General features: G+C 38.5%; 2 protein-coding genes across 2 annotated transcripts in view; both read left to right on the forward strand.

Annotated features, from left to right (window-relative positions):
• LOC121377318 (tudor domain-containing protein 7-like) overlaps positions 1 to 13,144 on the forward strand; it is a 74,406-nt gene that overhangs the window by 6,731 nt on the left and 54,531 nt on the right. The window lies entirely within an intron of this gene.
• Positions 710 to 6,938, forward strand: LOC121377319. Its single transcript, XM_041505260.1, has 2 exons — positions 710 to 1,371; positions 4,779 to 6,938. Exons 1-2 carry the CDS (start codon positions 919 to 921, stop codon positions 5,082 to 5,084), a joined length of 759 nt encoding a protein of 252 aa, XP_041361194.1. The 5' UTR covers positions 710 to 918; the 3' UTR covers positions 5,085 to 6,938.

Raw genomic sequence — 13,144 nt, forward strand, 5'->3', positions numbered from 1 at the left:
CGAAATATAATTTCCATTGGACACCAAAACTAAAGTGCTTATGGACGACAGAGAAGTAAGTTTGTTAATCAAGATTTCAAACATGTTTCTTGGTTATGAAAAGCCAGTACACCAGGATTGATATATCAAATGCCATGGTATGTGCTATCCTGTCTATGAGATGATGCATATAAAAGATCCCTTACTACTAATGGACAAATGTAGCAAGTTTCCTCTTTTAAGACTATATGTCAAAATTACCAAATGTTTGACATCCAATGGCAAATGATTAAAAAATCAATGTGCTCTAGTGGTGTTGTTGAACAAAACAAACTTTTAACTTTTATTGCAACAATTTTTTTTGCATAAGTTGTCATCAGGGGGCGGGATTTATCTTAGTCGGTTGAGCACTCGTCTAAGGTGCTTGTGTCACAGGATCAAACCACCTCAATGGATCTGTTCCACTGATTGCGTTTTTCACATTCCAACCAGTGCACCACAACTGGTCAAAGGCTATGGGATGTGCTTTACTGTCTGTGGGAAAGTGCATATAAAAGATCCCTTGCTGCTCATGGAAAAATGTAGCATGTTTCATCTGATGACTACGAGTCAGAATTACCAAATGCTTGACATCATAATAATAGCCAATAATTAATTAATCAGTGCACTCTAGTGGTGTTGTTAAACAAAATAAACTTTAACTCTAAGACTGTATGTCAAAAGTACCAAATGTTTGACATCCAATTGAATAGTAGATAATTAGAAAATCAATGTGCTCTAGTGGTGTCATTAAACAAAACAAACTGTTAACTTTTATTACAACAATCTCTTTTGCATTAGTTGACGTCAGTTCGACACTCGACAAAGCCGTTCACAGGAAGAGGTGGCTACACACACTCTCAGGGACGCCCCCCAGTATCTTCGTGGTCAGCGCCCTCTATGCGTGGCGGATTCGAACACAGGAGAGGGAGAGGGTCGGCTGCAAGAGGCTATCCTGTAAGGGGGAGAACTCCACATCTAAGCCCCCCAAGGGGGAGAACTCCATTTTCTGACATTAAACAGTCCCTGGATTCTAACAATGATACAGAGTGGACAGCGCCATCTACACACAGCAGATTCAAACACAAGAGAGGGAGAGGGTCGGCTGCAAGAGGAGGCTATCCTGTAAGGGGGAGAACTCCATTTTCGGACACTACACAGTTCCAGTATTCTAACGATGATACAGAGATCTGGGAGATGGAAGACATTGAAAATATCGACAACAACTTGGGAAACGACCAATCGGATAATTGGAATGACCAGCCAATACCACTTATGGATATCAAAATTACATTTAATGTGAACAATTCATCGTCCAGCCATCGGTATGACAGTGCGAAAGGAAATCGGAAGGTGAGAGACTTGAATAGAATGATTTTCAAGGCACTTGATGCAGCATTTGTGCAACAGCAAGCACTGGTTTTGTATTCACATTTTTTTTTCACCCACAAATGCCTCAAGAAATTTAGTGTTATTCTTGTTCATGTAGAGTTATAGATCATTTGACTTTCATGGGTATTTGGGGCGGGACATATCTCAGTGGTAATGCCCGGTCGGTATGTGATCAATCCCTATCAGTGGGCCCATTGGGTTATTTCTCGTTTCAGCCAGTGCACCACTGCTGGTATATCAAAGGCCATGGTATAATGCTGCTGCATTTGTTGGATGGTGCATATAAAAGATATCTTGCTACTAATGGGGAAAATGTAGTGGGTTTCCTCTCTAAGACTATATGTCAAAATTACCAAATGTTTGACATCCAGTAGCCAATTATTAATAAATCAATGTGCTCTAGTGGTGTCATTAAACAAAAATGTCAGACAAAATAAACTCTTTCATGGGGACATTGCCCATTTTTGACAGAGTTATGGTCCTTGAACTCGGGAGATTTACAACTTTCCTGTATTTTGTTTTATGGATTGGTTTTTTTGCAGTGCCTCAAGGTGTTAAGCTGAAATGTTGTGTTTTGTATTGCTTTTTCATGCAGATTTATAGATCAAGTCTGCATTTCATGTGGATTGCCCATTTTTTAAAGGGTTTTTTTTAGGCGTTCTTTATATGATTTTCTTAACTGTTTATAGCAATGCCTCAAGATATATTCAGCTGAAATTTTTTATATAAATTTATCTTGTAGTGTTACAGATTAAGTTTGAGTTTGCCCAAGTTTGAGAAAGTTTTGGTTTTTTTCGCAAAAAGACTACTACTATAAGTCACATATTTTATATTAGTCCATGTACCACAGACTTATATTGATTTATTACCCCAGTAGGGACTCATAACGGGGAAAATAAAAATCATAATTTCTCAATGGTTTAATGTTTTAATGTACACTACTATTGGACGATTTGACGCCAACAAACCAGTCATCTTGTCGGTACTAAATATGACTAAATATGACGTCATCACGATTTGGCAAAGCACATACAATAATGTCACATAGTTTAAAGCATTTGCGTTTAAATTTTTCTGGGTTCATTGTTAAACTTTTTTGTTAAAAGATTTTATTTTTTTACAGAATATATAGAACTTTGGGTTTTGAAAATGATCTGTGAACTACTATTCTGCTATTTCTCGTTCCAGCCAGTGCACCACGACTGGTATATCAAAGGCCGTGGTATGTACTACCCTGTCTGTGGGATGGTACATATAAAAGATCCTTTGCTGCTAATCGAAAAGAGTAGCCCATGAAGTGGCGACAGCGGGTTTCCTCTCTCATTATCTGTGTGGTCCTTAACCATGTTTGACGCCATATAACCGTACATAAAATGTGTTGAGTGCATCATTAAATAAAACATTTCTTTCTTTCTTTAAATATATATTTTTCATCGGCGAAAATTAAAAATTACTAGTCAAATATTTAATCTTAACAATGTAACATGTCTTTAACATAATTCTAACAGTTTTCTCACTTTACAATAATTAACTGACAATAGTGGACTGATCATATGCAGTCAAAATTTTCACCACCGAGGATGTGCTTTTTCTATCCCACATGACTGCATATGATGGAGTCTTTTTCTCTCATTAATTTGTTAAATAGACCATTATTTTACACGAACAGACAAAGGTGGCAGAAAAAGTAACTTAAATTTTATTTGACCATTTTGTATTTGCCTTGTTTTTGTCATGTGTTAAATAAAATTTAACACTGCAATTTTAACAAGATTGCTTTTATCAATTAATGAAGGTTTTAGTAACAAAATATTAATTTAAAAACGGTGTCTAATGACCTCACGTCACCATCTCACATTAATATGACTTCATATATTACCAACAATGTCACGTGAAATGCGAGCGCGTAATATCCCATGTAAGATAGAAATTTCTTACACAGCTTTCTTTCATGTGCTAGCTGTCCTATATACCTGAGGATGAGAGAATACATGGTTGTGCATGCTGATAGTACTAGTTCGCATTGTGACGTAGAGAAAGCAGTCAAGACTAGTTGCAGGTGCGTTTGGTTACTAAGATTCAAAATAAGAAAATTTTCTATTTTTTTGTTAGGCCAAGCTGTAAATTGTTTTTGCTTATTTGTACAATTTTTTTTAATTTATTTATTTAATGAAGCACTCAACACATTTTATTTACAGTTATATGGCGTCAAACATATGGTTACGGGCCACACAGATAATGAGAGAGGAAATCCACTGTCACCACTTCATGGGCTACTCTTTTTAGATTAGCAGCAGGGCATCTTTTATATGCACTATCCCAAAGACAGGATAGTACATACCATGGCCTTTGTTACACCAGTTGTGGAGCACTGGCTGAACGAGAAATAGCCCGATGAGGCCACCGACGGGGATCGATCCTAAACAGACCGCGCATCAAGCGAGCACTTTACCACTGGGCTACATCCCGAACCTTTTTACCATTTTAAGCAATTGTGGTTATTTGAGGAATGACACTCAGTCTCTTGACGCAAACTGATAGATGGTTATTCCTACTCATGCCTCCTGTCTTTTAAAAGGACCAAGTACATGTACCTACAGAGAGTACAGTACTAAAGTTCTAATGAAAATTATGCCCACTTGTTTTGTAGATTGTTGCATACAATTATTCATGAACACCTTTGGAATGAAAACTTGAAAACACAATTCATGAACTCCCTTGGAATGAAAACTTCAAAACACAATTCATGAACACCTTTGGAATGAAAACTTGAAAACACAATTCATGAACTCCCTTCGAATGAAAACTTCAAAACAATTCATGAACACCTTTGGAATGAAAACTTCAAAACACAATTCATGAACACCCTTGGAATGAAAACTTCAAAACACAATTCATGAACACTCCTGGAATGAAAACTTCAAAACACAATTCATGAACACCCTTGGAATGAAAACTTCAAACACAATTCATGAACACCCTTGGAATGAAAACTTCAAAACACAATTCATGAACACCCCTGGAATGAAAACTTCAAAACACAATTCATGAACACCCTTGGAATGAAAACTTCAAACACAATTCATGAACACCCTTGGAATGAAAACTTCAAAACACAATTCATGAACACCCTTGGAATGAAAACTTCAAAACGGGGAGGTTAGGTTTTAGGCATAGGGTACCAAGGGTAAAATTATGTACCATAAAATTGTGCCAACTAATGGATATAGTATTGTGTGCCATTGTAATATTTTTAGATAAATTATAGCAAGGAAACTGTTGTTCAGAATGTGTTAATGTGCATGAGACGTACAGTCCCCATTTTAAAACTGTTCATTTGTTTAATGAAACCTTCTCTTTTAAATTAGGTGAGGTCAGTTCGACACCTGACAAAGCCATTCAGAGGAAGAGGTGACTACACGCACTCTCGGGGACGCCCTCCAGTATCTTCATGGTCAGCGCCCTCTGTGCATAGTGGTGGATTCGAACACAAGGGAGGACGATGGTCAGCCCCAAGGGGAGGCTGCTCTGAATGGGGGAGAATTCCACTTTTAAGGACTCCAACCGAGAAAGCTCCATGTTTCACCAATCCAAGGGAGAGAACTCCTTTTAGGCACATGAGATGGTGCCAGCAGATGGCCATAGATCACAGTTATCTTCCCATTTACATGTAAAGCAAACTCCTGAAATATATAGGCACGAGTAGTCTCAGGAGATAGGATTTGAAATTTCATGGGAAACACTTTGTTTGTTCTGTGCCTTGTGATCATGGGAACCAATTGGAAACTGTTTTATTTTTCTGTGAAATCCAAAGGCCTGTGTCTGCTATTTGGCTGTGATTATTTTTTATTACATACTTATTCAATCTTACTATAGTGATAGACATTTTGAAACCGTGTGATAAATTTATTTTGTATCGCACATACATAATGATTATAAAATCCACTGCATGTTTGGAGTGAGCGAGTTTCAGAAAAACCATCTACAAAAGGATGAGTGACAGAAATAATTTCTAGTTCAATGATTCTTATAATTTTAGTATAATGATTATAAAATCCACTGCATGTTTTTTTGTATACCATGAGGTCACTCCTTCTCTCAGCTGATATATGTTACATCACTAAAAGGAATGCATACAGCATTACATATTATGTGACGTCCAGTACTATTGTTGATTATGGAATGACGTAATACAGAGGTACCAACCTCCTAAACAACAAAACCAATTAACCAATGAAAAAGGCACATTACCGTGTAAGAGACATGTGCTAGCACGGATTTCAGGCACCTTTCTACTGGAATATTGAACTATCAATAATACACTGAGGACTCCAAGACACTGGCACATGATTACAGTTGTTAACAGTTCTAACTGCAAACTGACAAATATGGTGCAAGCACCTCTTAGTAGGATTTATATCAGTTTTTTGTGTCAAAATCTTCATTTTCAAAGTTGTCGACAACAAAAAACATATGTTGTGTACTGATATAACATATACAGGACCTATTCATATTAATATGCATTTATATGCGCTGTTTTGTCTTTTACCAAGTGGCCACATGTATAACACAGTAAATTAGGTAAATTCAAGAAAATATGTCAAAACATGTCTAATATTCCCGCAGAATAGTGTATAAAATTTGTTGCAAATGTCTTCACTTTTTTTACCTTCACCATGTCTTTAAGATAATAAGGCACCAAGCCCCCAATTATCATCTCTAAAATATTAAATTTCACAGGTACAGATTTTATTAAAGAAAATTTTATTTGAATTTAGGTTAAAATGTTTAAACACAGTCTCCATATATTTTAAATTTAAAGGTGATATCCAGGTAGTCTGTGAGCATTACTTTAATGTACCGTATATCATTAAAATGCATTAGTGTGGGCCAGTTTTTATAAATAAAATTGTACTGATAGGCCACAGATCACAGTTATCTTCCCATTTTTTGTTTACCAAAACCCGGAAATAATCCGCACAAGTAGTCTGCTGTTTGACTGATTATTTTTTGTTTGACAGCTTTGTAGTGACAATTATTTGACTGAAATTGTCGGGGAAGAGCATGTAATTTGAAAACATGTAACTTATTTTTTGTGGTAATTCCCGCATATGTAGTACTTTTAGTGTAAAATAACTGCACTTTGTCAGGTTTAGCAGGCGTGTTGGACTTATATCCTGGGAGAATAAGTTGACCTCACATTCGTTGAGATATACTGTTACTTTTATCTTGTTCATCCAATAGGATTTCAAATCACACCTGAAAACCTCAATAGAACGACCCCTGCCCAAGTCTAGGGGGTTAATACAAGCTGTTCAAACCGAGGAAATATACTATAATATTACCTAGTAACATGATATGTTCTGTATCACTGTACCCCTTTAAGTGCCGTACTTACTTTTTATTCATCTACTTATGAAATCCAACCAGTGCACAACTGGTAAAAGGCTGTGGTATGTGCTTTCCTGTCTGTGTGAAAGTGCATATAAAAGATCCCTTTCTGCGTTAAGAAAAATGTAGCAGGTTTCCTCTGATGACTACATATCAGTATTACCAAATGTCTGACATCCAATAGCCGATGATTTATTAATCAATGTGCTCTAGTGATGTCATTAAACAAAACAAAGTTTTCTACTTATGGAAATTTATTTTTATATATATATATATATATATATATATATATATTTATTTATATATAATTTATTTTACTATTTTCTCCTGGTATATACCATTGTGTATTTTACTGTTCAGATGGTGTATCTATGCATATTTACCCCGGTCATCCTAGTCGTATTTTATTTTATGTCTTTTAGACATTATGCTTGTGGTTATGAGTGTCGTATTGTACTTTGTATATTTTATAATGCATTGTGTTTAGTTATCTATTCTTTTAAATGTTTTTAATTATGCATCAGCTTCTCGTTTTATGTACGTCCATATTTTTACATATGGTCCTCCTTGATACACATGTACTAGTCATTTTATGATATATTTTATTATCTTATATATAGGGAATAACTGGTTACTGCCTTAAGATATCGGCTTTATCGTGTGAAGGGGCGGGACGTAGTCCAGTGGTAAAGCGCTCACTTGATGCGTGGTCAGTTTGGGATTGATCTCCATCAGTGGGCCCATTGGCTATTTTTCGTTCCAGCCAATGCACCACGACTGGCATATCAAAGGCTGTGGTATGTGTTATCTTGTCTGTGGGATGATGCATATGAAAGATCCCCTTGTTGCTAATCGAAAAGAGTAGCCCATGAAGTGGCAACAGCGGGTTCCCTCCCTCAATATCTGTGTGGTCCTTAACCATGTCTGACAGACGCCATATAACCGTAAAAGTGTACGCTGGCCCCTTAACCCCCTCCCCCTGCGTACGGTTTGTACGCTCGTAAATTTTTGAAAATTATGGACGGCCCCTTAATAAAATGTGTTGAGTGCGTTGTTAAATAAAACATTTTCTTCCTTATCCTGCAGAGGTTAGAAGGGTGAATGCTGTGAGGCTTTGTCGAGCGAGTGGCATTAGCCATACGACCTAATTAAGATAAAGCCGATATCATAACACAGTAACTTGTTCTTTTATTTATCATGAATCCACATAAAAATGAAAAAATTAATGAACTGAACCATTTTGTTTCCACAACTTTACAGTTTTACCAATAATAACCAGTGTAAAAGTAGTTCCGTTCCAAAAAGGTATATGTTTAGTCAGTGACTGAAATGTATCTAGTTATTATATTTTGTCACTATATATAGTGATTTCAGGATAAAGTTATGCATTATAGTTATTCATCCTGCAATCCACATAAAACAAAACATTAATAAATTGAAACGTTTTTACCATTTTTAGAGTAGTATATGTCAACACCTGTTGAATGCCTTATCACTTACAATATCTTTACACAAAAATAAAATAGTTTTTAAGTAACAATTTATTTCCTGTTTTTAAAATAAAAGTTGATTTCAAAATTGTTTTGAATAACCACAACAATCAACTGAAATAAAAGAACAAGTAACTTTGAACAAGACCACATTCCCTTGCTTATAACTAGTGTAAAAGTAGTTCTGTTCCAAAAAACTACGTTTTTGGTCAATGACCGAAAATATAGAAATTTATCTAGTCGTCATATCTTATATACCGGCCTCGGTGGCGTCGTGGCAGGCCATCGGTCTACAGGCTGGTAGGTACTGGGTTCGGATCCCAGTCGAGGCATGGGATTTTCAATCGAGATACCGACTCCAAACCCTGAGTGAGTGCTCCGCAAGGCTCAATGGGTAGGTGTAAACCACTTGCACCGACCAGTGATCCATAACTGGTTCAACAAAGGCCATGGTTTGTGCTATCCTGCCTGTGGGAAGCGCAAATAAAAGATCCCTTGCTGCCTGTCGTAAAAAGAGTAGCCTATGTGGCGACAGCGGGTTTCCTCTAAAAACAGTGTCAGAATGACCATATGTTTGACGTCCAATAGCCGATGATAAGATAAAAAATCAATGTGCTCTAGCGGCGTCGTTAAATAAAACAAACTTTACAACTTTTTTCATATCTTATATATTATATATAGTGATTGCAGGACAAAGTTCTTTATCATATATTAGCTAGCGTATACATTGTAATCAAAATATGTGATATTTTCCAAGGGTGTCTGGATTAGAGGGGTTTCACTGTATATTTTAATTGCAACTTTTATTTCTGTATTGTTGTTATAGGAAAACAAATTGATATTTTACTTCATGCGAAATTGTTTGACTTTTGTATTAAATGTTCATCTTCCATTTTGATGTAAATTGTGATATTTCATGGCGTTGTCGTATTTGTTCAATATGGATGGACACTGGACTTTACAATGGGTGACTATACACGGAAAGAGAGGCAGAAACAATGTTGATGGGAGGACAAGATAAACAACAGACTTGCTCAATATTGTGGAGGAAAACAAAGTCATTAAACAATATCAAAGTGTCTTTATAAACCACCTGCCCCCCCCCCCCCCCCCCATGATAAAAAAAACCCCAAAACCAACAACAGTGTAGCACAATTGACCATACAATGAAACTTCTCGTAAAAGTTGTATCTCTGCACAAGGATGAGTCAAACGGTTGTTTTGAGAATATTTGCTGATGGTATCCTAAGTATTTAGCCATTAGGAGAACTGCCACAACACAGGATGATCCATCCTATCTCACAAATCAAATGGTAAATGTGTTAAGTTTATAAGCAGCTACATAAAGAACAGGACAACGAAAGATGGTTTTAATGGGTTCTCCTCTCGACAATGAGATTCTGCCCCCCCACCCAGGGATCGGTAGCTATTGCCTAAGTTATTCTTTAGATGAGCAAAACCAAAAAAACTAAGAAAACTCAAAACCTCACCACCAACAACAAAGATTTAAAAAAAAGAAAGTAAAATAAAATATACAAAACAAAACCAACAACAAAAGTATCTCTCCCCCCCCCCCCCCCATAAATCTGCCACTTCTCAGGACCATGAATCATACTTGTCTACAGGACTGCCACTTGACAGGACCATAAATCCTACTTTGTCCACAGGACTGCCACTTGACCGGACCATAAATCTACTTTGTCCACAGGACTGCCACTTAACAGGACCATAAATCCTACTTTGTCCACAGGACTACCACTTGACAGGACCATAAATCCTACTTTGTCCATAGGACTGCCACTTCTCAGAATCACAAATCCTACTTTATCCACAGGACTGCCACTTCACAGGACCATAAATCCTACTTTGTCCATAGGACTGCCACTTCTCAGGATCACAAATCCTACTTTATCCACAGGACTGCCACTTCACAGGACCATAAATCCTACTTTGTCCACAGGACTGCCACTTCACAGGACCATAAATCCTACTTTGTCCACAGGACTGCCACTTGACAGGACCATAAATCCTACTTTGTCCACAGGACTGCCACTTGACAGGACAGTCTACTTTGTATACAGGACTGCCACTTGATAGGACAATCTACTTTGTATACAGGACTGCCACTTAACAGGACTATAAATCTACTTTGTCCACAGGACTGCCACTTCACAGGACTAAATCTACTTTGTCCACAGGACTGCCACTTCACAGGACTATAAATCTACTTTGTCTACAGGACTGCCACTTCACAGGACAATCTACTTTGTATACAGGACTGCCACTTAACAGGATCATAAATCCTACTTTGCCCATAAGACTGCCACTTCTCAGGACCATAAATCTACTTTGTCCACAGGACTGCCACTTGTCAGGACCATGAATCTACTTTGTCCACAGGACTACCACTTGACAGGACCATAAATCTACTTTGTCCACAGGACTGCCACTTGACATCCATAAATCTACTTTGTCCACAGGACTTCCACTTCTCAGGACCATAAATCTACTTTGTCCACAGGACTGCCACTTGACAGGACCATAAATCTACTTTGTTCATAGGACTGCCACATCTCAGGACCATAAATCCTACTTTGTCCACAGGACTGCCACTTGACAGGACCATAAATCTACTTTGTTCATAGGACTGCCACATCTCAGGACCATAAATCCTACTTTGTCCACAGGACTGCCACTTGACAGATAAATAAATCTACTTTGTCCACAGGACTGACACTTGACAGGACCATAAATCTACTTTGTTCATAGGACTGCCACATCTCAGGACCATAAATCCTATGTCCATAGGACTGCCACTTGACAGGACCATAAATCCTACTTTGTCCACAGGACTGCCACTTGACAGGACCATAAATCCTACTTTGTCCACAGGACTGCCACTTGACAGGACCATAAATCTACTTTGTCCACAGGACTGCCACTTGACAGGACCATAAATCCTACTTTGTCCACAGGACTGCCACTTGACAGGACCATAAATCCTACTTTGTCCACAGGACAGCCACTTGACAGGACCATAAATCCTACTTTGTCCACAGGACAGCCACTTGACAGGACCATAAATCCTACTTTGTCCACAGGACTGCCACTTGACAGGACCATAAATCCTACTTTGTCCATAGACTGCAACTTCTCAGGATCACAAATCCTACTTTGTCCATAGGACTGCCAACCCTCGGGATGATAAATCCTATGTTCATAGGACAGCCACTTCTCAGGAACACAAATCCTATGTTGTCCCTAGGAATACCACTTGACAGGACCATAAATCCTACTTTGTCCACAGGACTGCCACTTGACAGGACAATCTAATTTGTATACAGGACTGCCACTTGATAGGACAATCTACTTTGTATACAGGACTGCCACTTCACAGGACTATAAATCTACTTTGTCCACAGGACTGCCACTTCACAGGACTATCAATCTACTTTGTCCACAGGATTGCCACTTCACAGGACTAAATCTACTTTGTCCACAGGACTGCCACTTCACAGGACTATAAATCTACTTTGTCTACAGGACTGCCACTTCACAGGACAATCTACTTTGTATACAGGACTGCCACTTAACAGGACCATAAATCCTACTTTGCCCATAAGACTGCCACTTCTCAGGACCATAAATCTACTTTGTCCACAGGACTGCCACTTCTCAGGACCATAAATCTACTTTGTCCACAGGACTACCACTTGACAGGACCATAAATCTACTTTGTCCACAGGACTGCCACTTGACAGATCCATAAATCTACTTTGTCCAGAGGACTTCCACTTCTCAGGACCATAAATCTACTTTGTCCACAGGACTGCTACTTGACAGGACCATAAATCTACTTTGTTCATAGGACTGCCACATCTCAGGACCATAAATCCTACTTTGTCCACAGGACTGCCACTTGACAGGACCATAAATCTACTTTGTTCATAGGACTGCCACATCTCAGGACCATAAATCCTACTTTGTCCATAGGACTGCCACATCTCAGGACCATAAATCCTACTTTGTCCATAGGACTGCCACTTGACAGGACCATAAATCCTACTTTGTCCATAGGACTGCCACTTGACAGGACCATAAATCCTACTTTGTCCACAGGACTGCCACTTGACAGGACCATAAATCCTACTTTGTCCACAGGACTGCCACTTGACAGGACCATAAATCCTACTTTGTCCACAGGACAGCCACTTGACAGGATCATAAATCCTACTTTGTCCACAGGACTGCCACTTGACAGGACCATAAATCCTACTTTGTCCACAGGACTGCCACTTGACAGGACCATAAATCTACTTTGTCCACAGGACTGCCACTTGACAGGACCATAAATCCTACTTTGTCCATAGGACTGCCACTTCTTGGGATCACAAATCCTACTTTGTCCATAGGACTGCCAACCCTCGGGATGATAAATCCTACTTTGTCCATAGGACTGCCACTTCTCAGGACCATAAATCCTATGTTCATAGGACAGCCACTTCTCAGGAACACAAATCCTATGTTGTCCCTAGGAATACCACTTCACAGGACTATAAATCCTACTTTGTCCATAGGACTGCCACTTCTCAGGCCCACAAATCCTACTTTGTCCATAGGACTCACTTCTCAGGACCATAAATCCTATGTTCATAGGACTGCCACTTCTCAGGACCATAAATCTTATGTTGTCCCTAGGACTACCACTTCACAGGACTATAAATCCTACTTTGTTCATAGGGCTGCCACTTCTCAGGACCATAAATCCTACTTTGTTCATAGAAATGCAATTTCTCGGGATTTAAATCTTTGCTACTTTGTAAGAGGACTGCCACATACAGGACTCGTTAGGC

The sequence above is a fragment of the Gigantopelta aegis genome, chromosome 7 (genome assembly GCF_016097555.1).
Source record: "Gigantopelta aegis isolate Gae_Host chromosome 7, Gae_host_genome, whole genome shotgun sequence".
Classification (NCBI taxonomy): domain Eukaryota; kingdom Metazoa; phylum Mollusca; class Gastropoda; order Neomphalida; family Peltospiridae; genus Gigantopelta; species Gigantopelta aegis.